At 52.6% G+C, this 26064-nt stretch overlaps 1 protein-coding gene across 1 annotated transcript in view; it reads left to right on the top strand.

Annotated features, from left to right (window-relative positions):
• The window catches only part of LOC139255586 (splenic IgW, short secretory form-like), a 48237-nt gene extending 23746 nt beyond the window's left edge, over positions 1–24491 (top strand). The window contains exons 2-4 of the mRNA XM_070873954.1: positions 11602–11922; positions 22631–22936; positions 24361–24491. Of these exons, the coding sequence (XP_070730055.1) occupies positions 11602–11922; positions 22631–22936; positions 24361–24491 (758 nt within the window). The remainder of the gene's footprint in view (positions 1–11601; positions 11923–22630; positions 22937–24360) is intronic.
• Positions 24492–26064: the final 1573 nt, after the last annotated feature.

Raw genomic sequence — 26064 nt, 5'->3', positions numbered from 1 at the left:
TCCGACAGTGCAGCACTCCCTCAGCACTGCACTGGGAGTGTCGGCCTAGATTTATGTGCTCAAGTCTCCGGAGCGGGACTTGAACCCACGCCCACGTGAGTCCGAGGCGAGAGTGCTGCCCACTGAGCCACTGCCAATGGGCGGCTATTGTCCATCTGTCCCCAAAGACAACATTATACTGGCATTGGAGGCAGTTCAGAGAAGTTCACCAGGTTGATTCCTGAGATGAAGGGGTTGACTTATGAGGAAAGGCTGAGTAAGTTGGAGTTTAGAAGACAGAGAGGTGACCTTATTGAAACATATAAGATTCTGAGGGGGCTCGACAAGGTCGACACAGAGAGGATATTTCCCCTCGTGGGGGAATCTACAACTAGGGGAATAGTTTCAGAGTAAGGGGTCGCCCATTTAAAACTGAGATGAGAAGGACCCCCACCGACCCCGCTCTGACCCCCACCGACCTGCTCTGACCCCCACCGACCCCGCTCTGACCCGCTCTGACCCCCACCGACCTGCTCTGACCCCCACCGACCCTGTTCTGACCCCCACCGACCCCGCTCTGACCCCCACCGACCTCGCTCTGACCCCCACCGACCTCGCTCTGACCCCCACCGACCCCGCTCTGACCCCCACCGACCCCGCTCTGACCCCCTCCGACCCCGCTCTGACCCCCACCGACCCGCTCTGACCCCCACCGACCCCGCTCTCACCTCCACCGATCCCGCTCTGACCTCCACCGACCCCGCTCTGACCTCCACCGACCCCGCTCTGACCTCCACCGACCCCGCTCTGACCCACACTGACCCCCACCCACCCCGCTCTGACCCCCAACCACCCCGCTCTGACCTCCACCGACCCCGCTCTGACCTCCACCGACCCCGCTCTGACCCGCTCTGACCCCCACCCACCCCGCTCTGACCCCCACTGACCCCCCAGTCCCAGGGTGGAAGATGACCGACTGATATCACCGTGCCGCCCGCTCTGGAAACGTTCAGCAGCTCCGGCCGCGGCTGGGGTCAGAGAAACGTTTCCGGTCCGTGACCTTTCATCACAACTTTGTTTTCAAATTCAGATTTCCAGGTTTTTATTTTGTTTTCCTGTTTTTAAAAAAGACTCGCCTTTGTATAGCGCCCTTCACAGTCGCAGGGTGTTCCCGGGGGGGTGTCCCCGGGGGGCTTCACAGTCGCAGGGTGTTCCCGGGGGGGTGTCCCCGGGGGGTGTCCCCGGGGGGCTTCACAGTCGCAGGGTGTCCCAGGGGGGTGTCCCGGGGGGGTGTCCCCGGGAGTGTGTCCCCAGGGGGGCTTCACAGTCGCAGGGTGTCCCCGGTCGCAGGGTGTCCCAGGGGGGTGTCTCCGGGGGGCTTCAGGTTCGCAGGGTGTCCCCAGGGGGTGTCCCCTGGGGGGCTTCACGGTCCCAGAGGGGGTGTCCCAGAGGGGGTGTCCCCGGGGGGCTTCACAGTCGCAGGGTGTCCCAGGGGGGTGTCCCGGGGGGGTGACCCTGGGAGTGTGTCCCCAGGGGGGTGTCCCCGGTCGCAGGGTGTCCCCGGGGGGTGTCTCCGGGGGACTTCAGGTTCGCAGGGTGTTCCCAGGGGGTGTCCCTTGGGGGGCTTCACGGTCCCAGAGGGGGTGTCCCAGAGGGGGTGTCCTCAGGGGGTGTCCCCGGTCGCAGGGTGTCCCTGGGGGGTGTCCCCGGGGGGTGTCCCTGGTCGCAGGATGTCCCTGGGGGGTGTCCCCGGGGGGGGGGGGGAGGGTGTCCCTGGGGGGTGTCCCTGGGGGGGCTTCACAGTCGCAGGGTGTCCCAGAGAGCTACGCAGCCAATGAAGTACTTTTGGAGTGTGGTCACAGATTGTCGTGTCATTATCACATTGCTGTGTGTGGGAGCTTGCTGTGCACAAATTGGCTGTCGCATTTCCCACATTACAACAGTGACCACACTCCAAAAGTACTTCATTGGCTGTAAAGTGCTTTGGGATGTCCGGTGGTTGTGAAAGGCGCTATATAAATGCGTCTTTCTTTCATTCTTGCTCTCTCTCCTTTCTCGCTCTCTGTTACTCTCACCCTCTCTATCCTACACAACCTCCACACACACACACACTTGTTCCTTAGTTTTTAGCAATTTCTTTCCCCCCGTCAAATTCTGGGGAATGGAGTCACCTGTGATAACGTGTCCGTTTACATCAATCTCTGCCCAGTCTGATCCTTGCCCTATTCCTGAGAGTTCATTAATCACCGCCATTAATTGCCTTTTACTGCAATCGCTCTATCACCAAGGGCTTAGATTTCCTTTCTAATTTTTCAGGTCAGTGTGGCTGGCATTTATTGCCCATCCCTAGTTGCCCTGGGGGTGTGTGTGACTGGAGTCACATGTAGGCCCAGACCGGGGAGGGGGCGGCAGGTTCACGTCCCTGAAGAACGTTAATGAATCGGGGTCACAGTCTCAGAATAAGGGGTCGGCCATTTAAACCTGAGATAAGGAGAAACTTCTTCACTCAGAGGGGGGTGAATCTCTGCAATTCTCTGCCCCCGAGGGCTGGAGGCTCAGCCTTTCAGTATATTTAAGACGGAGATCGATAGATTTTTGGATATTAAGGGAATCGAGGGATATGGGGATAGTGCAGGAAAGTGGAGTTGAGGTCGAAGATCAGCCATGATCTTATTAAATGGCGGGGCAGGCTCGAGGGGCCGAATGGCGGACTCCTGCTCCTAATTCTTGTGTTCTTGTGAACCCGGTGGGTTTTTACCACAATCCGGCAGCTTCTCCCGAAGGAAAAGGGGTAAGCCATTTAGGACTGAGATGAGGAAAACTTCATCACTCAGAGAATTGTGAACCTGTGGAATTCACTACCACAGAAAGTTGTTGAGGCCAGTTCGTTCGATATATTCAAAAGGGAGTTAGATGTGGCCCTTACGGCTAAAGGGCTCAAGGGGTATTGAGCAAAAGCAGGAATGGGGAACTGAAGTTGCATGATCAGCCATGTCACAGGAACCAATGTCCTAGGGGGAGTGTTTGCTAGTGCTGTTGGGGAGGAGTTAAACTAATATGGCAGGGGGATGGGAACCAATGCAGGGAGACAGAGGGAAACAAAATGGAGACAGAAGCAAAAGACAGAAAGGAAATGAGTAAAAGTGGAGGGCAGAGAAACCCAAGGCAAAAAATAAAAAGGGCCACTTTGCAGCAACATTCTAAAGGGTATAAGTGTGTTAAAAAGGCAAGCCTGAAGGCTCTGTGCCTCAATGCGAGGAGTATTCAGAATAAGGTGGATGAATTAACTGTGCAGATAGCAGTTAACGGATACGATGTGGTTGGCATCACAGAGACATGGCTCCAGGGTGACCAAGGCTGGGAACTCAACATCCAGGGGTTTCAACATTTAGGAAAGATAGACAGAAAGGAAAAGGAGCTGGGGTGGTGTTGCTGGTTACAGAGGAAATTAATGCAATTGTAACGAAAGATATTAGCGTGGATGATGTGGAATCGGTATGGGTGGAGCTACGGAATACCAAGGGGCAGAAAACGCAAGTGGGAGTTGTGTACAGACTTCCAAACAGTAGTAGTGATGTTGGGGAGGGGATCAAACTGGAAATTAGGGGTGCATGCAATAAAGGTTCAGCAGTTATCATGGGTGACTTTAATATGCATATAGATTGGGCTAACCAAACTAGAAGCAATATGGTGGAGGAGGATTTCCTGGAGGGCTTCCTGGGATGGTTTTCTAGACCAATATGTCAAGGAACCAACTAGGGAGGAGGCCATCTTAGACTGGGTGTTGTGTAATGAGAGAGGATTAATTAGCAATCTCGTTGTGCGAGGCCCCTTGGGGAAGAGTGACCATAATATGGTGGAATTCTACATCAGGATGGAGAATGAAATGGTTAATTCAGAGACCATGGTCCAGAACTTAAAGAAGGGTAACTTTGAAGGTATGAGGCGTGAATTGGCTAGGATAGATTGGCGAATGATACTGAAGGGGTTGACTGTGGATGGGCAATGGCAGACATTTAGAGACTGCATGGATGAACTACAACAATTGTACATTCCTGTCTGGCGTTAAAATAAAAAAGGGAAGGTGGCTCAACCGTGGCTATCTAGGGAAATCAGGGATAGTATTAAAGCCAAGGAAGTGGCATACAAATTGGCCAGAAATAGCAGTGAACCCAGGGACTGGGAGAAATTTAGAACTCAGCAAAGGAGGACAAAGGGTTTGATTAGGGCAGGGAAAATGGAGTACGAGAAGAAGCTTGCAGGGAACATTAAGACGGACTGCAAAAGTTTCTATAGATATGTAAAGAGAAAAAGATTAGTAAAGACAAACGTAGGTCCCCTGCAGTCAGAATCAGGGGAAGTCATAACGGGGAACAAAGAAATGGCAGACCAATTGAACAAGTACTTTGGTTCGGTATTCACTGAGGAGGACACAAACAACCTTCTGGATATAAAAGGGGTCAGAGGGTCTAGTAAGGAGGAGGAACTGAGGGAAATCCTTATTAGTCGGGAAATTGTGTTGGGGAAATTGATGGGATTGAAGGCCGATAAATCCCCAGGGCCTGATGGACTGCATCCAGAGTACTTAAGGAGGTGGCCTTGGAAATAGCGGATGCATTGACAGTCATTTTCCAACATTCCATAGACTCTGGATCAGTTCCTACGGAGTGGAGGGTAGCCAATGTAACACCACTTTTTAAAAAATGAGGGAGAGAGAAAACAGGGAATTATAGACCGGTCAGCCTGACTTCCGTAGTGGGTAAAATGATGGAATCAATTATTAAGGATATCATAGCAGCGCATTTGGAAAGAGGTGACATGCTAGGTCTAAGTCAGCATGGATTTGTGAAAGGGAAATCATGCTTGACAAATCTTCTGGAATTTTTTGAGGATGTTTCCAGTAGAATGGACAAGGGAGAACCAGTTGATGTGGTGTATTTGGACTTTCAGAAGGCTTTCGACAAGGTCCCACACAAGAGATTAATGTGCAAAGTTAAAGCACATGGGATTGGGGGTAGTGTGCTGACATGGATTGAGAACTGGTTGGCAGACAGAAAGCAAAGAGTAGGAGTAAATGGGTACGTTTCAGAATGGGAGGCAGTGACTAGTGGGGTACCGCAAGGTTCTGTACTGGGGCCCCAGCTGTTTACATTGTACATTAATGATTAAGATGAGGGGATTAAATGTAGTTTCTCCAAATTTGCGGATGACACTATGTTGGGTGGCAGTGTGAGCTGCGAGGAGGATGCTATGAGGCTGCAGAGTGACTTGGTTAAGTTAGGTGAGTGGGCAAATGCATGGCAGATGAAGTATAATCTGGATCATTGTGAGGTTATCCACTTTGGTGGTAAAAACGGAGAGACAGACTATTATCTGAATGATGACAGATTAGGAAAAGGAGAGGTGCAACGAGACCTGGGTGTCATGGTACATCAGTCATTGAAGGTTGGCATGCAGGTACAGCAGGCGGTTAAGAAAGCAAATGGCATGTTGGCCTTCAAAGCGAGGGGATTTGAGTACAGGGGCAGGGAGGTGTTACTACAGTTGTACAGGGCCTTGGTGAGGCCACACCTGGAATATTGTGTACAGTTTTGGTCTCCTAACCTGAGGAAGGACATTCTTGCTATTGAGGGAGTGCAGCGAAGGTTCACCAGACTGATTCCCGGGATGGTGGGACTGACCTATCAAGAAAGACTGGATCAACTGGGCTTGTATTCACTGGAGTTCAGAAGAATGAGAGGGGACCTCATAGAAACGTTTAAAATTCTGACGGGGTTAGACAGGTTAGATGCAGGAAGAATGTTCCCAATGTTGGGGAAGTCCAGAACCAAGGGTCACAGTCTAAGGATAAGGGGTAAGCCATTTAGGACCGAGATGAGGAGGAACTTCTTCACCCAGAGAGTGGTGAACCTGTGGAATTCTCTACCACAGAAAGTTGTTGAGGCCAATTCACTAAATATATTCAAAAAGGAGTTAGATGTAGTCCTTACTACTCGGGGGATCAAGGGGAATGGCGAGAAAGCAGGAATGGGGTGCTGAAGTTGAATGTTCAGCCATGAACTCATTGAATGGCGCTGCAGGCTCGAAGGGCCGAATGGCCTACTCCTGCACCTATTTCCTGTGTTTCTATGTTCTATTAATCTCCCAATCACTGTTCAGTGCATTAATCTCCCAATCAACTTCAATGCATTAATCTCCCAATCAATGTCAGCGCATTAATCTCCCAATCAATGTCAGCGCATTAATCTCCCAATCAATGTCAGTGCACTAATCTCCCAATCAAGGTCAGTGTATTAATCCCCCAATCAATGTCAGTGCATTAATCTCTCAATGAACGTCAGTGCATTAATCTCCCAATCAATGTCATCGCATTAATCTCTCAATGAACGTCAGTGCATTAATCTCCCAATCAATGTCATCGCATTAATCACCCAATCAATGTCAGCGCATTAATACCCAATCAATGTCAGCGCATTAATCTCCCAATCAACGTCAGTGCATTAATCTCCCAATCAATGTCATCGCATTAATCTCTCAATGAACGTCAGTGCATTATATCCCAATCAATGTCAGTGCATTAATCTCCCAATCAATGGTCACCGTATTAATCTCCCAATCACTGTTCAATGCATTAATCTCCCAATCAATGTCAGTGCATTAATCTCCCAATCAATGTCATCGCATTAATCTCTCAATGAACGTCAGTGCATTATATCCCAATCAATGTCAGTGCATTAATCTCCCAATCAATGGTCACCGTATTAATCTCCCAATCACTGTTCAATGCATTAATCTCCCAATCAATGTCATCGCATTAATCTCCCAATCAACGTCAGTGCATTAATCTCCCAATCAATGTCAGCGCATTAATCTCCCAATCAATGTCAGTGCATTAATCTCCCAATCAATGTCAGCGCATTAATCTCCCAATCAACATCAGTGCATTAATCTCCCAATCAATGTCAGTGCAAACTCGGGGATTGGGAGCAATTTAGAAATCAGCAGAGGATGACAAAGGTTTTGATTTGGGCAGGGAAAATGGAGTTCGAGAAGAAGCTTGCAGGGAACATTAAGACGGATTGCAAAGGTTTCTATAGATATGTAAAGAGAAAAAGGTTAGTAAAGACAAATGTAGGTCCCCTGCAGTCAGAATCAGGGGAAGTCATAATGGGGAACAAAGAAATGGCAGACCAATTGAACAAGTACTTTGGTTCAGTATTCACTAAGGAGGACACAAACAACCTTCCGGATATAAAAGGGGTCAGAGGGTCTAGTAAGGAGGAGGAACTGAGGGAAATCCTTATTAGTTGGGAAATTGTGTTGGGGAAATTGATGGGATTGAAGGCCGATAAATCCCCAGAGCCTGGTGGACTGCATCCCACAGTACTTAAGGAGGTGGCCTTGGAAATAGCGGATGCATTGATAGTCATTTTCCAACATTCCATTGACTCTGGATCAGTTCCTATCGAGTGGAGTGTTGCCAATGTAACCCCACTTTTTAAAAAAGGACGGAGATAGAAAACAGGGAATTATAGACTGGTCAGCCTGACTTCCGTAGTGGGTAAAATGATGGAATCAATTATTAAGGATGTCATAGCAGCGCATTTGGAAAGAGGTGACATGATAGGTCCAAGTCAGCATGGATTTGTGAAAGGGAAATCATGCTTGACAAATCTTCTGGAATTGTTTGAGGATGTTTCCAGTAGAGTGGACAAGGGAGAACCAGTTGATGTGGTATATTTGGACTTTCAGAAGGCTTTCGACAAGGTCCCACACAAGAGATTAATGTGCAAAGTTAAAGCACATGGGATTGGGGGTAGTGTGCTGACATGGATTGAGAACTGGTTGTCAGACAGGAAGCAAAGAGTAGGAGTAAATGGGGACTTTTCAGAATGGCAGGCAGTGACTAGTGGGGTACCGCAAGGTTCTGTGCTGGGGCCCCAGCTGTTTACACTTTACATTAATGATTTAGACGAGGGGATTAAATGTAGTATCTCCAAATTTGCGGATGACACTAAGTTAGGTGGCAGTGTGAGCTGCGAGGAGGATGCTATGAGGCTGCAGAGTGACTTGGATAGGTTTGGTGAGTGGGCAAATGCATGGCAGATGAAGTATAATGTGGATAAATGTGAGGTTATCCACTTCGGTGGTTAAAAACAGAGAGACAGAGTATTATCTGAATGGTGACAGATTAGGAAAAGGGGAGGTGCAACGAGACCTGGGTGTCATGGTACGTCAGTCATTGAAGGTTGGTATGCAGGTACAGCAGGCGGTTAAGAAAGCAAATGGCATGTTGGCCTTCATAGCGAGGGGATTTGAGTACAGGGGCAGGGAGGTGTTGGTACAGTTGTACAGGGCCTTGGTGAGGCCACACCTGGAGTATTGTGTACAGTTTTGGTCTCCTAACTTGAGGAAGGACATTCTTGCTATCGAGGGAGTGCAGCGAAGGTTCACCAGACTGATTCCTGGGATGGCGGGACTGACCTATCAAGAAAGACTGGATCAACTGGGCTTGTATTCACTGGAGTTCAGAAGAATGAGAGGGGACCTCATTGAAACGTTTAAAATTCTGATGGGTTCAGACAGGTTAGATGCAGGAAGAATGTTCCCAATATTGGGGAAGTCCAGAACCAGGGGTCACAGTCTAAGGATAAGGGGTAAGCCATTTAGGACCGAGATGAGGAGAAACTTCTTCACCCAGAGAGTGGTGAACCTGTGGAATTCTCTAACACAGAAAGTTGTTGAGGCCAATTCACTAAATATATTCAAAAAGGAGTTAGATGTAGTCCTTACTACTCGGGGGATCAAGGGTTATGGCGAGAAAGCAGGAATGTTGTACTGAAGTTGCATGTTCAGCCATGAACTCATTGAATGGCGGTGCAGGCTAGAAGGGCTGAATGGCCTACTCCTGCACCTATTTTCTATGTTTCTATGTTTCTATTAATCTCCCAATCAATGTCAGTGCATTAATCTCCCAATCAATGTCAGTGCATTAATCTCCCAATCAATGTCAGTGCATTAATCTCCCAATCAATGTCAGTGCATTAATCTCCCAATCAATGTCAGTGCATTAATCTCCCAATCAATATCAGTGCACTAATCTCCCAATCAGTGTCACCGCATTAATCTCCCAATCAATGTCAGTGCATTAATCTCCCAATCAATGTCAGTGCATTAATCTCCCAATCATAAGAACATAAGAACATAAGAATTAGGAACAGGAGTAGGCCATCTAGCCCCTCGAGCCTGCTCCACCATTCAACAAGATCATGGCTGATCTGGCCGTGGACTCAGTCCCACTTACCCGCCCGCTCCCCGTAACCCTTAATTCCCTTATTGGTTAAAAATCTATCTATCTGTGATTTGAATACATTCAATGAGCTAGCCTCAACTGCTTCTTTGGGCAGAGAATTCCACAGGTTCACAACCCTCTGGGAGAAGAAATTCCTTCTCAACTCAGTTTTAAATTGGCTCCCCTGTATTTTGAGGCTGTGCCCCCTAGTTCTAGTCTCCCCGACCAGTGGAAACAACCTCTCTGCCTCTTATCTTGTCTATCCCTTTCATTTTTTTAAATGTTTCTATAAGATCACCCCTCATCCTTCTGAACTCCAACGATTAAAGACCCAGTCTACTCAATCTATCATCATAAGGTAACCCCCTCATCTCCGGAATCAGCCGAGTGAATCGTCTCTGTACCCCCTCCAAAGCTAGTATATCCTTCCTTAAGTAAGGTGAGCAAAACTGCACGCAGTACTCCAGGTGCGGCCTCACCAATACCCTGTACAGTTGCAGCAGGACCTCCCTGCTTTTGTACTCCATCCCTCTCGCAATGAAGGCCAACATTCCATTCGCCTTCCTGATTACCTGCTGCACCTGCAAACTAACTTTTTGGGATTCATGCACAAGGACCCCCAGGTCCATCTGCACCACAGCATGTTGCAATTTCTCCCCATTCAAATAATATTCCCTTTTACTGTTTTGTTTTCCAAGGTGGATGACCTCACATTTTATGACATTGTATTCCATCTGGCAAACATTAGCCCATTCGCTTAACCTATCTCAATCTCTTTGCAGCCTCTGTGTCCTCTACACAACCCGCTTTCCCACTAATCTTTGTGTCATCTGCAAATTTTGTTGCGCTACACTCTGTCCCCTCTTCCAGGTCATCTATGTATATTGTAAACAGTTGTGGTCCCAGCACCGATCCCTGTGGCACACCACTAACCACCAATTTCCAACCTGAAAAGGACCCATTTATCCTGACTCTCTGCTTTCTGTTAGCCAGCCAATTCTCGATCCATGCTAATACATTTCCTCTGACTCCGCGTACCTTTATCTTCTGCAGTAACCTTTTGTGTGGCACCTTATCGAATGCCTTTTGGAAATCTAAATACACCACATCCATCGGTACACCTCTATCCACCATGCTCGTTATATCCTCAAAGAAGTAAATTAGTTAAACATGATTTCCCCTTCATGAATCCATGTTGCGTCTGCTTGATTGCACTATTCCTATCTAGATGTCCTGCTATTTCTTCCTTAATGATGGTTTCAAGCATTTTCCTCACTACAGATGTTAAATTAACTGGCCTATAGTTACCTGCCTTTTGTCTGCCCCCTTTTTTAAACAGAGGCGTTACATTAGCTGCTTTCCAATCCGCTGGTACCTCCCCAGAGTCCAGAGAATTTTGGTCGATTATAACGAATGCATCTGCTATAATTGTCAGTGCGTTAATCTCCCAACCAATGTCACTGCATTAATCTCCCAATCAATGTAAGTGCGTTAATCTCCCAATCAATGTCAGTGCATTAATCTCCCAATCAATGTCAGTGCGTTAATCTCCCAATCAATGTCAGTGCATTAATCTCCCAATCAATGTCACTGCGTTAATCTCCCAGTCAATGTCACTGCATTAATCACTCCCTCAGCACTGCACTGGAGTATCAGCCTGGATGATGGGCTCAAGGATCTGGAGCGGGCTTGAACCCACTACCTTCTGACAGAGCTGAGAATGATACCATGATTCCCAACTGAGCCATACGAGGAGAGACTGGATCAACTGGGCTTGTATCCACTGGAGTTTAGAAAAATGAGAGGGGATCTCATAGAAACATATAAATTTCTGACGGGATTAGACAGGTTCGAGGCAGGAAGAATGTTCCCATTGCTGGGTAGTTCCAGAACCAGGGGTCACTCTCTAAGAATAAGGGGAAACCATTTAGGACCGAGATGAGGAGAAACTGCTTCACTCAGAGTGGTTAACCTGTGGAATTCGCGACCGTAGAAAGTTGTTGATGCCAGTTTGTTAGATATGGCCCTTACGGCTCAAGGGATCAAGGGGTATGGAGAGAAAGCAGGAAAGAGGTACTGAGGTTGCATGATCAGTCATGATCTTATTGAATGGCGGTGCAGGCTCGAAGGGCCGAATGACCTGCTCCTGCACCTAATTTCTATGTTTCTATGTTTCTATGAGCCACAATACAACTGTAAGCTGGTTGTGTCACAGTGTAACTGTTTGGGGAAATGGCTGGTGTTATACACAACACAATCTCTCCTGCTGTGTGTGCCTGTCATGCACTTTGTTTACTGGACTTATCTGTGTGCACCTATTTACCTTCCAGTTGTTCAGTCCAAACCATCTGTCTACATCGCCAACCCTTCCTGTGGCAGCAACTCCAACCAAGATGGGATCACCTTCCTGTGCCTGGTCAAAGATTTTCAGCCCAAGAGCATCATTCAGACATGGTCCACTAATGGTGCGGACATCACGACTGGAGTGAAGAAGTATCCGGCTGTCTTGGGGCAAAATATGGCGTACACGATGAGCAGTGTGCTCAAAGTCTCTGCAGCAGATTGGGAAACCAATCGGGTCTACTACTGCAAGGCGGGGTACAAGGCCAGTGAAATGGTGCCGGCTCAGACCCCAGAACCTGGACCTAAAAGTGAGTACAGACATGATTGGCCATTTAAAACTGCACTGGTGTCGGGGGTGAAACTGGACGAGGAAATGTGACCAGCAATGTGGGAGGCTGTTAGGCAATAGAAGCGGTACAGAGTCCTGTGCCCCACATTCTATCCCCGGGACACCAGCGGTGCTGATGGTGGCACAATACAGGGCAATGAGAAATCACCTGAAATTGGACAATGGGCGGAGACGTAATGTCATCCGAATCGCCTCTACCGCCCGTGATATGACACGCCCGATATTCGGGTCTAAAGTCAATGAAAGTATGTAACGGGTGACTGATGTCATACCGCCCATTGGGTCCTCGCTCGTGTCCCCTCCCCCTCCCCCTCCCCACGCACTACCCCCCTCCCCACACGCTCTCCCCCCCTCCCCACACACTCTCCCCCCCTCCCCACACACTCCCCCCTCTCCCCCCCATCCCCACACACACTCCCCCCCCCCTCCCCACACACTCCCACCCCCTCCCCACACACTCCCCCCCCTCCCCACACACTCCCTCTCCTCCCCACACACTCCCCCCCCCTCCCCACACACTCCCCCCCTCCCCACACACTCCCCCCCCCTCCCCACACACTGCCCCCCCTCCCCACACACTCCCCCCCTCCCCTCCCCACACACTCCCCCCCTCCTCCCCACACACACTCCCCCCCCTCCACACACACTCCCACCCCCTCCCCACACACTCCCCCCCTCCCCACACACTCCCCCCCCTCCCCACACACTCCCCCCCCCTCCCCACACACTCTACCCCCCCTCCCCACACACTCCCCCCTCTCCCCACACACTCCCTCCTCTCCCCCATCCCCACACACTCCCCTCCCCCTCCCCACGCACTCCCCCCCCTCCCCACGCACTCCCCCCCTCCCAAAACACTCCCCCCTCTCCCCACACACTCCCCCCCTTCCCACACACTACCCCCCTCCCCACACACTCCCCCCCCTCCTCACACACTCCCCCCTCTCCCCCCCTCCCCACACACTCCCCCCCCTCCCCACACATTCCCCCCCCTCCCCACACATTCCCCTCCCCCTCCCCACACATTCCCCTCCCCCTCCCCACACATTCCCCCCCTCCCCACACACTCCCCCCCTCCCCTCCCCACACACTAACCCCCTCACCACACATTCCCCGTCCCCTCCCCCCATCCACACACACTCCCAACACCCCTCCCCCATCCCCACACACTCCCCCCTCCCCCACCCGGCACACACACTCCCCCCCCCACACACACACCCCACACACGTCCCCCCCTCCCCACACACTCCCCCCCCTCTCCCCTCCCATCCCCACACACTCCCCCCCCTCCCCACACACTACCCCCCTCACCACACACTCCCCGTCCCCTCCCCCCATCCACACACACTCCCAACACCCCTCCCCCCATCCCCACACACTCCCCCTCCCCCCCGGCACACACACTCCCCCCGAACACACACACCCCACACACGTCCGCCCCTCCCCACACACTCCCCCCCCTCTCCCCTCCCATCCCCACACACTCCCCCCCCTCCCCACACACTACCCCCCTCACCACACACTCCCCGTCCCCTCCCCCCATCCACACACACTCCCAACACCCCTCCCCCCATCCCCACACACTCCCCCTCCCCCCCGGCACACACACTCCCCCCCAACACACACACCCCACACACTTCCCCCCCCTTCCCACACACTCATCCCTCTCCCCCCCATCCCCACACACTCCCCCTCCCCCCCCGGCACACACACTCCCCCCCCCCCACCCACACACACACTCCCAACACCCCTCCCCCCCATCCCCACACACTCCCCCACCCCACACACTCCCCCTCCCCCCCCCACACACACACTCCCCTTCCCCTCCCCCCCACCCTCACGCGCACTCCCAACCCCCGCTCCCCCTCCCCCCCACACACACACACTCTCAATACCCCCCCGACACACACAATCATCCCCCACATACACACATCCCCCCCCACCCCACACACACACACTCCCCCCCCTTCCCACACACTCATCCCTCTCCCCCCCATCCCCACACCCCCCCCCCCCGACACACACACTCCCCCTCCCTCCCCCCACACACACACACTCTCAATAACCACCACCCCCCCCCCACCCGCGACACACACACTCCCCCCCCACCCCACACACACTCCCCCCCCCGACACACACACTCCCCTTCCCCCCCCCACCCCACACACACTCCCCACCCCCCCACACACACACTCCCAACCCGGCTCTGGTTGATAGAACCCTACAGGACAGGACTCCATTGGGCCCATCGCGCCTGTACCAGCAATATCCGAGGTATCACATTATTCCCACTCCCCCCCCGCTCTTTCCCCAAAGCCCTGCAGATTTTCCCGATTCAAGTATTTATCCAATTCCCTTTGGAAAAACATGATTAAGTCTGCTCCCACCCCCTCTCCCAGACACTACATTCCAGATCTTAGCTTGTCGCTGAGGGTATAACAACATTTTTTTTGCTAAATTCCTCATCTTCCCCCTGGATTTTTTGCCAATTGAATTCTATCTGTGACCTCTGGCCACCCACCCTCCCGGCAGTGGCAACAGTTTCCCCCATCCACTGAACCCCTCACAATCTGGCACACATCCATTACATTCCCCCACGGTATGTGTGGGGATAGAGTGTACACAGAGGGAGGATACAGCCCATGGTGTGTGTGGGGATAGAGTGTACACAGAGGGAGGGTCAGCCCACGGTGTATATGGGGATAGAGTGTACACAGAGGGAGGGTACATCCCACGGTGTGTGGGGATAGAGTGTACACAGAGGGAGGGTACAGCCCATGGTGTAAATGGGGATAGAGTGTGCACAGAGGGAGGGTCAGCCCACAGTGTGTGGGGATAGAGTGTACACAGAGGGAGGGGGTACAGCCCACAGTGTGTGTGGGGATAGAATGTGCACAGAGGGAGCGGGTACAGCCCACGGTGTGTGTGGGGATAGAGTGCACACAGAGGGAGGGTACAGTCCACGGTGTGTGTGGGGATAGAGTGTACACAGAGGGAGGGGGTACAGTGCACGGTGTATATGGGGATAGAGTGCATGCAGAGGGAGGATACAGCCCATGGTGTTTGTGGGGATAGAGTGTACACAGAGGGAGGGTACAGCCCACGGTGTGTGGGGATAGAGTGTACACAGAGGGAGGGTACAGCCCACGGTGTGTGGGGATAGAGTGTACACAGAGGGAGGGTACAGCTCACGGTGTGTGGGACACATCCATTACATTCCCCCCTGAACCTTCTCTGCTGTACAGAAGGAGAACAATCCCAGCTTCTGTGGTCGCCCCATGTCACTGAAGCCCCTAATCCATTTCAGTAACTCTCCCCTGCGGCCTCTCCATGGCCTTGAATTCCTTGGTCCAGTGCGGCTCCGGCAATCCGCCACAATCCACCAGCTGGGGCCTGGCCGGTGATTTACGGCGGTTGTGGGGAATAACTCCCTTGCCTTTGTGCTCTACGCCTCGGTTTATAAAGCCCAGGATCCCGAGTGCTTTTTACTGAAAAATCTCGGCCACTTGTCCTGCTGCCCTTCAAAGGTTTGTGTTCACAAACCCACCGGTCTCCTTGGTCCCTGCAACCCTGTAATAGTGCACCATTCACCCCCTGTAATAGGGCACCATTCACCCCCTGTAATAGGGCACCATTCACCCCCTGTAATAAGGCATAATTCCCTCCCTGTAATAGGGCTCCATTCACCCCCTGTAATAGGGCACCATTCACCCCCTGTAATAGGGCACCATTCACCCCCTGTAATAGGGCACATTCATCCCCTGTAATAGGGCACCATTCACCCCCTGTAATAGGGCACCATTCACCCCCTGTAATAGGGCACCATTCACCCCCTGTAATAGGGCACATTCACCTCCTGTAATAGGGCACCATTCACCTCCTGTAATAGGGCACCATTCACCCCCTGTAATAGGGCACCATTCACCCCCTGTAATAGGGCACCATTCACCCCCTGTAATAGGGCACCATTCACCCCCTGTAATAGGGCACCATTCACCCCCTGTAATAGTGCACCATTCACCTCCTGTAATAGGGCACCATTCACCCCCTGTAATAGGGCACCATTCACCCCCTGTAATAGGGCACATTCACCCTCTGTAATAGGGCTCCATTCCCCCCCTGTAATAGGGCGCCATTCATCGCCTGTAATAGGGCTCGATTCCCTCCCTGTAATAGGGCACCATTCCCCCTGTAATAGGGCACATTCACCCCCTGTAATAGGGCTCCATTCACCCCCTGTAATAGGGCACCATTCAGCCCCTGTAATAGGGCACCATTCACCCCCTGTAATAGGGCACCATTCACCCCCTGTAATAGGGCACCATTCACCTCCTGTAATAGGGTACCATTCACCCCCTGTAATAGGGCACCATTCACCCCCTGTAATAGGGCACCATTCACCCCCTGTAATAGGGCACCATTCACCCCCTGTAATAGGGCACCATTCACCCCCTGTAATAGTGCACCATTCACCTCCTGTAATAGGGCACCATTCACCCCCTGTAATAGGGCACCATTCACGGCCTGTAATAGGGCTCCATTCCCCCCCTGTAATAGGGCACATTCACCCTCTGTAATAGGGCTCCATTCCCCCCCTGTAATAGGGCGCCATTCATCGCCTGTAATAGGGCTCGATTCCCTCCCTGTAATAGGGCACCATTCCCCCTGTAATAGGGCACATTCACCCCCTGTAATAGGGCACCATTCACCCCCTGTAATACTGCACCATTCACCCCCTGTAATAGGGCACCATTCACCCCCTGTAATAGGGCACCATTCATCCCCTGTAATCGGGCACCATTCACCTCCTGTAATAGGGCACCATTCACCCCCTGTAATAGGGCACCATTCACCTCCTGTAATATGGCACCATTCACCCCCTGTAATAGAGCACCATTCACCCCCTGTAATAGGGCTCCATTCACCCCCTGTAATAGGGCACCATTCACCACCTGTAATAGGGCACCATTCACCCCTGTAATAGGGCACCATTTACCCCGTGTAATAGGGCACCAATCACCCCCTGTAATAGGGCACCATTAACCCCCTGTAATAGGGCACCATTCACCCCCTGTAATAGGGCACCATTCACCCCCTGTAATAGGGCACCATTCACCCCCTGTAATAGGGCACCATTCACCCCCTGTAATAGGGCACCATTCACCCCCTGTAATAGGGCACCATTCACCTCCTGTAATACGGCACCATTCACCCCCTGTAATAGGGCACCTTTCAACCCCTGTAATAGGGCACCATTCACCCCCTGTAATATGGCTCCATTCACCCCCTGTAATAGGGCTCCATTCACCCCCTGGAATAGGGCACCATTCACCCCCTGTAATAGGGCACCATTCACCCCCTGTAATAGGGCACCATTCACCCCCTGTAATAGGGCACCATTCACCCCCTGTAATAGGGCACAATCATCCCCTGTAATAGGGCACATTCATCCCCTGTAATAGGGCGCCATTCACCGCCTGTAATAGGGCTCCATTCCCCCTGTAATAGGGCACATTTACCCCCTGTAATAGGGCACCATTCCCCCCCTGTAATAGGGCACCATTCCCCCTGTAATAGGGCACATTCACCCCCTGTAATAGGGCACCATTCACCTCCTGTAATAGGGCACCATTCACCCCCTGTAATAGTGCACCATTCACCCTTTGTAATAGGGCACCATTCACCCCCTGTAATAGGGCACCATTCACCTCCTGTAATAGGGCACCATTCACCCCCTGTAATAGGGCACCATTCACCCCCTATAATAGGGCACCATTCACCTCCTGTAATAGGGCACCATTCACCCCCTGTAATAGGGCACCATTCACCCCCTGTAATAGGGCACATTCACCTCCTGTAATAGGGCACCATTCACCCCCTGTAATAGGGCACCATTCACCCCCTGTAATAGGGCACCATTCACCCCCTGTAATAGGGCACCATTCACCCCCTGTAATAGGGCACCATTCACCCCCTGTAATAGGGCACCATTCACCCCCTGTCATAGTGCACCATTCACCTCCTGTAATAGGGCACCATTCACCCCCTGTAATAGGGCACCATTCACCCCCTGTAATAGGGCACATTCACCCTCTGTAATAGGGCTCCATTCCCCCCCTGTAATAGGGCGCCATTCATCGCCTGTAATAGGGCTCGATTCCCTCCCTGTAATAGGGCACCATTCCCCCTGTAATAGGGCACATTCACCCCCTGTAATAGGGCTCCATTCACCCCCTGTAATAGGGCACCATTCAGCCCCTGTAATAGGGCACCATTCACCCCCTGTAATAGGGCACCATTCACCCCCTGTAATAGGGCACCATTCACCTCCTGTAATAGGGCACCATTCACCCCCTGTAATAGGGCACCATTCACCCCCTATAATAGGGCACCATTCACCTCCTGTAATAGGGCACCATTCACCCCCTGTAATAGGGCACCATTCACCCCCTGTAATAGGGCACATTCACCTCCTGTAATAGGGCACCATTCACCCCCTGTAATAGGGCACCATTCACCCCCTGTAATAGGGCACCATTCACCCCCTGTAATAGTGCACCATTCACCTCCTGTAATAGGGCACCATTCACCCCCTGTAATAGGGCACCATTCACCCCCTGTAATAGGGCACCATTCACCCCCTGTAATAGGGCACATTCACTCCCTGTAATAGGGCACCATTCCCCCCTGTAATAGGGCACATTCCCCCCCTGTAATAGGGCGCCATTCACCGCCTGTAATAGGGCTCCATTCCCCCCCTGTAATAGGGCACATTCACCCTCTGTAATAGGGCTCCATTCCCCCCCTGTAATAGGGCGCCATTCATCGCCTGTAATAGGGCTCGATTCCCTCCCTGTAATAGGGCACCATTCCCCCTGTAATAGGGCACATTCACCCCCTGTAATAGGGCACCATTCACCCCCTGTAATACTGCACCATTCACCCCCTGTAATAGGGCACCATTCACCCCCTGTAATAGGGCACCATTCATCCCCTGTAATAGGGCACCATTCACCTCCTGTAATAGGGCACCATTCACCCCCTGTAATAGGGCACCATTCACCTCCTGTAATATGGCACCATTCACCCCCTGTAATAGAGCACCATTCACCCCCTGTAATAGGGCTCCATTCACCCCCTGTAATAGGGCACCATTCACCACCTGTAATAGGGCACCATTCACCCCTGTAATAGGGCACCATTTACCCCGTGTAATAGGGCACCATTCACCCCCTGTAATAGGGCACCATTCACCCCCTGTAATAGGGCACCATTCACCCCCTGTAATAGGACTCCATTCACCCCCTGTAATAGGGCACCATTCACCCCCTGTAATAGGGCACCATTCACCCCCTATAATAGGGCACCATTCACCTCCTGTAATAGGGCACCAATCACCCCCTGTAATAGGGCACCATTAACCCCCTGTAATAGGGCACCATTCACCCCCTGTAATAGGGCACCATTCACCCCCTGTAATAGGGCACCATTCACCCCCTGTAATAGGGCACCATTCACCCCCTGTAATAGGGCACCATTCACGCCCTGTAATAGGGCACCATTCACCTCCTGTAATACGGCACCATTCACCCCCTGTAATAGGGCACCATTCAACCCCTGTAATAGGGCACCATTCACCCCCTGTAATATGGCTCCATTCACCCCCTGTAATAGGGCTCCATTCACCCCCTGGAATAGGGCACCATTCACCCCCTGTAATAGGGCACCATTCACCCCCTGTAATAGGGCACCATTCACCCCCTGTAATAGGGCACCATTCACTCCCTGTAATAGTGCCATTTAACTTGCGTTGCCTCTTTTGTCCGTCCTTCCTACACCGAGGTCAATGTTGAGGACAATGGGGCGGAGCTACAAGTGGGCTGCCGATTGGCTGTCGGCGCCTCGAGTTCCCGCCCCACACCGATTGACACCATTTACTATTGCACCATGGAGGGGGAATGGTGTCGGTACGTCTCACACTGCACCATGGAGGGGGAATGGTGTCGGTACGTCTCACACTGCACCATGGAGGGGGAATGGTGTCGGTACGGCTCACACTGCACCATGGAGGGGGAATGGTGTCGGTACGTCTCACACTGCACCATGGAGGGGGAATGGTGTCGGTACGTCTCACACTGCACCATGGAGGGGGAATGGTGTCGGTACGTCTCACACTGCACCATGGAGGGGGAATGGTGTCGGTACGTCTCACACTGCACCATGGAGGGGGAATGGTGTCAGTACGTCTCACACTGCACCATGGAGGGGGAATGGTGTAGGTACGTCTCACACTGCACCATGGAGGGGGAATGGTGTCGGTACGTCTCACACTGCACCATGGAGGGGGAATGGTGTCGGTACGTCTCACACTGCATCATGGAGGGGGAATGGTGTCGGTACGTCTCACACTGCACCATGGAGGGGGAATGGTGTCGGTACGTCTCACACTGCACCATGGAGGGGGAATGGTGTCAGTACGTCTCACACTGCCTGCACCATGGAGGGGGAATGGTGTCGGTACGTCTCACACTGCACCATGGAGGGGTAATGGTGTCGGTACGTCTCACACTGCACCATGGAGGGGGAATGGTGTCGGTACGTCTCACACTGCACCATGGAGGGGGAATGGTGTCGGTACGGCTCACACTGCACCATGGAGGGGGAATGGTGTCGGTACGGGCTCACACTGCACCATGGAGGGGGAATGGTGTCGGTACGTCTCACACTGCCTGCACCATGGAGGGGGAATGGTGTCGGTACGTCTCACACTGCACCATGGAGGGGGAATGGTGTCGGTACGTCTCACACTGCACCATGGAGGGGGAATGGTGTCGGTACGTCTCACACTGCACCATGGAGGGGGAATGGTGTCGGTACGGGCTCACACTGCACCATGGAGGGGGAATGGTGTCGGTACGTCTCACACTGCACCATGGAGGGGGAATGGTGTCGGTATGTCTCACACTGCCTGCACCATGGAGGGGGAATGGTGTCGGTACGTCTCACACTGCACCATGGAGGGGGAATGGTGTCGGTACGTCTCACACTGCACCATGGAGGGGGAATGGTGTCGGTACGTCTCACACTGCACCATGGAGGGGGAATGGTGTCGGTACGTCTCACACTGCACCATGGAGGGGGAATGGTGTCGGTACGTCTCACACTGCACCATGGAGGGGGAATGGTGTCGGTACGTCTCACACTGCACCATGGAGGGGGAATGGTGTCGGTACGTCTCACACTGCCTGCACCATGGAGGGGGAATGGTGTCGGTACGTCTCACACTGCCTGCACCATGGAGGGGGAATGGTGTCGGTACGTCTCACACTGCCTGCACCGTGGAGGGGGAATGGTGTCGGTACGTCTCACACTGCACCATGGAGGGGGAATGGTGTCGGTACGTCTCACACTGCACCATGGAGGGGGAATGGTGTCGGTACGTCTCACACTGCCTGCACCATGGAAGGGGAATGGTGTCGGTACGTCTCACACTGCCTGCACCATGGAGGGGGAATGGTGTCGGTACGTCTCACACTGCACCATGGAGGGGGAATGGTGTCGGTACGTCTCACACTGCACCATGGAGGGGGAATGGTGTCGGTACGTCTCACACTGCACCATGGAGGGGGAATGGTGTCGGTACGTCTCACACTGCCTGCACCATGGAGGGGGAATGGTGTCAGTACGGGCTCACACTGCACCATGGAGGGGGAATGGTGAAGGTACGGGCTCACACTGCACCATGGAGGGGGAATGGTGAAGGTACGGGCTCACACTGCCTGCATCTTGTGGATAATTGTAGTTTCCCCACAGGCTCAGCGAGAAGGTTACAAAGTACAGCCCTGTCGACTCCGATCCCAGACCCGGTTATGGGCACTGTGGGATCTTCAGGTCCCTGCAGAAACATTGGCTGTGAGGACAGATTGGATCGGCTGGGGTTGTTTACTTTGGAACAGAGGAGGCTGAGGGGAGACCTGATTGAGGTGTATAAAATTATGAGGGGCCTGGATAGAGTGGATAGGAAGGACTCGTTTCCCTTAGCCGAGGGGTCAATAACCAGGGGACGTAGATTTAAAGTAATTGGTCGGGGGAATTTGAGGGGAAAGTTTTTAACCCAGAGGGTGGTGGGGGTCTGGAATTCACGGCCTGAAAGGGTGGTAGAGGCAGAAACCCTCACCTTATTTAAACAGGACCTGGATGTACACCTGAAGTGCTGTAACCCACAGGGCTACGGACCGAGAGCTGGAAAGTGGGATTAGGCTGGGTAGCTCTTGGTCGGCCGGTGTGGACACGATGGGCCGAATGGCCTCCTTCCGTGCTGTAAATTTCTATGATGCTGTGAACATACACAGCAAATCGGTCAGCATCTGAAATGTGAAAAGGGAGGCTGGTTTTCCGAGCCCAGATCTGAAAAGTAACCACACATTTCAGGAGAGGCCGAGAGAGAATCCAGTCACAATTGGGGGTGGATTGACAGGCTGAGTGAGATGAAAGGTCACCTGAGAGATCCACAGGATTCCCTTGTTCTGTTGATACCCCTCGATATCTGTCCAGGGGAACACAGGAACAGGGGTAGGCTAGTCAGCATCTCCGGCCCGTTCTGCTACTGCATTAGATCGCGGCCAATCCCAACCCCATTTAATCTGAAATCTTGTAACGTGTTACAGCTCAAGCTCCAAGCCTCATCTCGCTTGTTCCATCGCCGGAGGTTGTCTACAATCAAACCACCGCTGTCCTGGGCTGTGCCATATCTGGATTCTATCCCGACAAACTAAAGGTTTCCTGGAAGAAAGGCGGGGTGGACCAGAAGGGTATCGTTCTCCCTTCCAGACCGGGAGCCGCCGATACCTTTGAAACGGTGGCTTACCTGACGGTGCCTGTGGAGGAATGGACCAAGGGGGAGGTCTACACCTGTGAAGTGGCCCATGGATCTTCGAACCTCCCTAACACAATCAGCATGAGGTATCAAGCGGGTAAGTGGTATCTGAGGGGGAGGAATATGGTCAGTAATTCAGCCTTGTATTAACTTAATGCGCTAATGTTCGCCTTTAACTCGTGAATCACTGTCCCGAATATCGCCCCTGGTGAGAGAGGCGAGATGTTTAGTATTTTACGTGTTGATACTGAACCGACACTTAGAGAGAGTAACTTTAACCCAAGGCGCTGGGCGGGGAAACTGCCGGGGTCGGGCTGGTCACCCGTTTACACTCTCGCCCGATTTTACTCTCCGCTAACTTCAATGGAAAGGATAATGGTGCAGAGCGTGAAACGGGCGGCCCATCGATACCTTCACCTCCTACCTGTTCCCTTCCTACTGTCTCCCAAATGTTATTTTATAGACTAGAACCAGAGAATGGTCACAGCACGAAAGGCCAGTCAGCCCATCGAGCCCGTGCTGACCCCAGCCAGTCCCACTCCCCGCCCTTTCCCCGTAGCCCGCCAATATTTTTCCCTTCAGATATTTATCCAACTCCCTTTTGAAAGCAGGATTGAGTCTGCCTCCTCCACCCTCTCAGGCCCTGAATTCCAGATCCCAACCACTCGCTGCGTAAACAAGTATTTTCTTACATCGCCTCTGGTTCTTCTGCCAATCGCCTTAAATCTGTGTCCCTCTGGTTCCTGACCCTTCCCCCAATGGGAACAGTTTCTTTCGACCTCTGTCCAGATCCCTCATGATTGTGAACACCTGGATCAAATCTCCTCTCAACCTTCTCTGCTCCAAGGGGAACAACCCCAGCTTCTCCAGTCTATCCCCGTCACTGAAGTCCCTCATCCCTGGAACCATTCTCGGAAATCCCCTCTGCACCCTCTCTAAGGCCTTCACATCCTTCCTAAAGTGCGGGGCCCAGAATTGGACACAATACTCCAGCTGGGGCCGAACCCGTGTTTTATACAGGTCCATCATCATTCCCACGGGCAGTACTCTGTGCCTCGGTTTATGAAGCCCAGGATCCTGGAAGCCTTTATAACTGCTTTCCCAACCTGAGAACACCTCTGTCAAATCTCCTCTCAACCTTCTGCGATTTCTGCACATACACCCACAGGTAGGAAAGAAATCTGCCCAGTTTTGCATTTGAATGAATTGCCACGAGCTGCTGCACCCTCTCCTGAGGGAACGTGTTCCATCGATTGACCACTCACTGAAATATTGATCCCCCACATCAGATTTGAAGTGACCCGTCCCCGGCTCCCCTTTAAGCGCAGCTCGTGTCTCTGGTTCGCCTGTTCAGGACCAGGTGAGAAAGCGTGTTATGGTCCACACGATCTGCTCCCTTTTAGCATCATATAAACTCCGGATGGAGCAGAGCTCCGGGGCCGTGTGGAGCTCCCACTTTCCCAGCACGGGACGGGAGGTGAAAATGTATAACACTTAAATCTGCAACTCTTCCGGTTCCAGGTGGAAACGCTGCGTGCTCTTGTTCTGGGTGTGTGCCGAAGTTTCTCTACCAGACTAACCTTAAAGTGACCCTTCCCGATGGTGACGAGCGTCAATATAAATGTCACCAAAACAAATGCGAAATAAAGTGATTGGTTGTGAATGGAATTGGCCGCTGGATTTTATTACAAAGTGTCTGATGGCTTATAGACATGGCCCACAGTGTGTGTGGGGATAGAGTGTACACAGAGGGAGGGTCAGCCCACGGTGTGTGTGGGGATAGAGTGTGCACAGAGGGAGGGTACAGCCCACAGTGTGTGTGGGGATAGAGTGTACACAGAGGGAGGGTCAGCCCACAGTGTGTGTGGAGATAGAGTGTACACAGAGGGAGGGGGTACAGCCCACAGTGTGTGTGGGGATAGAGTGTACACAGAGGGAGGGTCAGCCCACAGTGTGTGTGGAGATAGAGTGTACACAGAGGGAGGGGGTACAGCCCACAGTGTGTGTGGGGATAGAGTGTACACAGAGGGAGGGGGTACAGCCCACAGTGTGTGTGGAGATAGAGTGTACACAGAGGGAGGGTGTACAGCCCACAGTGTGTGTGGGGATAGAGTGTACACAGAGGGAGGGTACAGCTCACAGTGTGTGTGGGGATAGAGTGTACACAGAGGGAGGGTCAGCCCACGGTGTGTGTGGGGATAGAGTGTACACAGAGGGAGGGTCAGGCCACGGTGTGTGTGGATAGAGTGTACACAGAGGGAGGGTCAGGTCACGGTGTGTGTGGGGATAGAGTGTACACAGAGGGAGGGTCAGGCCACGGTGTGTGTGGATAGAGTGTACACAGAGGGAGGGTCAGGTCACGGTGTGTGTGGGATAGAGTGTACACAGAGGGAGGGGCAGGCCACGGTGTGTGTGGATAGAGTGTACACAGAGGGAGGGTCAGCGTATGGTGTGTGTGGGGATAGAGTGTACACAGGGGGAGGGTCAGCCCACAGTGTGTGGGGATAGAGTGTACACAGAGGGAGGGGTACAGCCCATGGTGTGTGTGGGGATAGAGTGTACACAGAGGGAGGGTACAGCCCACGGTATATGTTGGGAATAGAGTGTACACAGAGGGAGGGTACAGCCCACGGTGTGTGGGGATAGAGTGTACACAGAGGGAGGGTACAGCCCACGGTGTGTGGGATAGAGTGTTGCACAGAGGAAGGGTCAGGCCACGGTGTGTGGGGATAGACTGTACACAGAGGAAGGGTCAGGCCACGGTGTGTGGGGATAGAGTGCACACAGAGGGAGGGTCAGCCCACGGTGTATATTGGGATACAGTGTACACAGAGGGAGGGTACAGCCCATGGTGTGTGTGGGGATAGAATGTACACAGAGGGAGGGGGGTACAGCCCACGGTGTATATGGGGATAGAGTGTACACAGAGGGAGGGGGTACAGCCCACGGTGTGTGTGGGGATAGAGTGTACACAGAGGGAGGGGGTACAGCCCACGGTGTATACGGGGATAGAGGGTACACAGAGGGAGGGTCAACCCATGGTGTGTGTGGATACAGTGTACACAGAGGGAGGGGGTACAACCCACGGTGTGTGTGGGGATAGAGTGTACACAGAGGGATGGTACAGCCCACGGTGTGTGTGGGATAGAGTGCACACAGAGGGAGGGTCAGCCCACGGTGTATATGGGGATACAGTGTACACAGAGGGAGGGTACAGCCCACGGT

Source organism: Pristiophorus japonicus, unplaced genomic scaffold, assembly GCF_044704955.1.
Source record: "Pristiophorus japonicus isolate sPriJap1 unplaced genomic scaffold, sPriJap1.hap1 HAP1_SCAFFOLD_616, whole genome shotgun sequence".
NCBI lineage: Eukaryota > Metazoa > Chordata > Chondrichthyes > Pristiophoridae > Pristiophorus > Pristiophorus japonicus.
The sequence above is the reverse complement of the archived record's forward strand: the minus strand, read 5'-3'. Positions and strand labels throughout refer to the sequence as shown.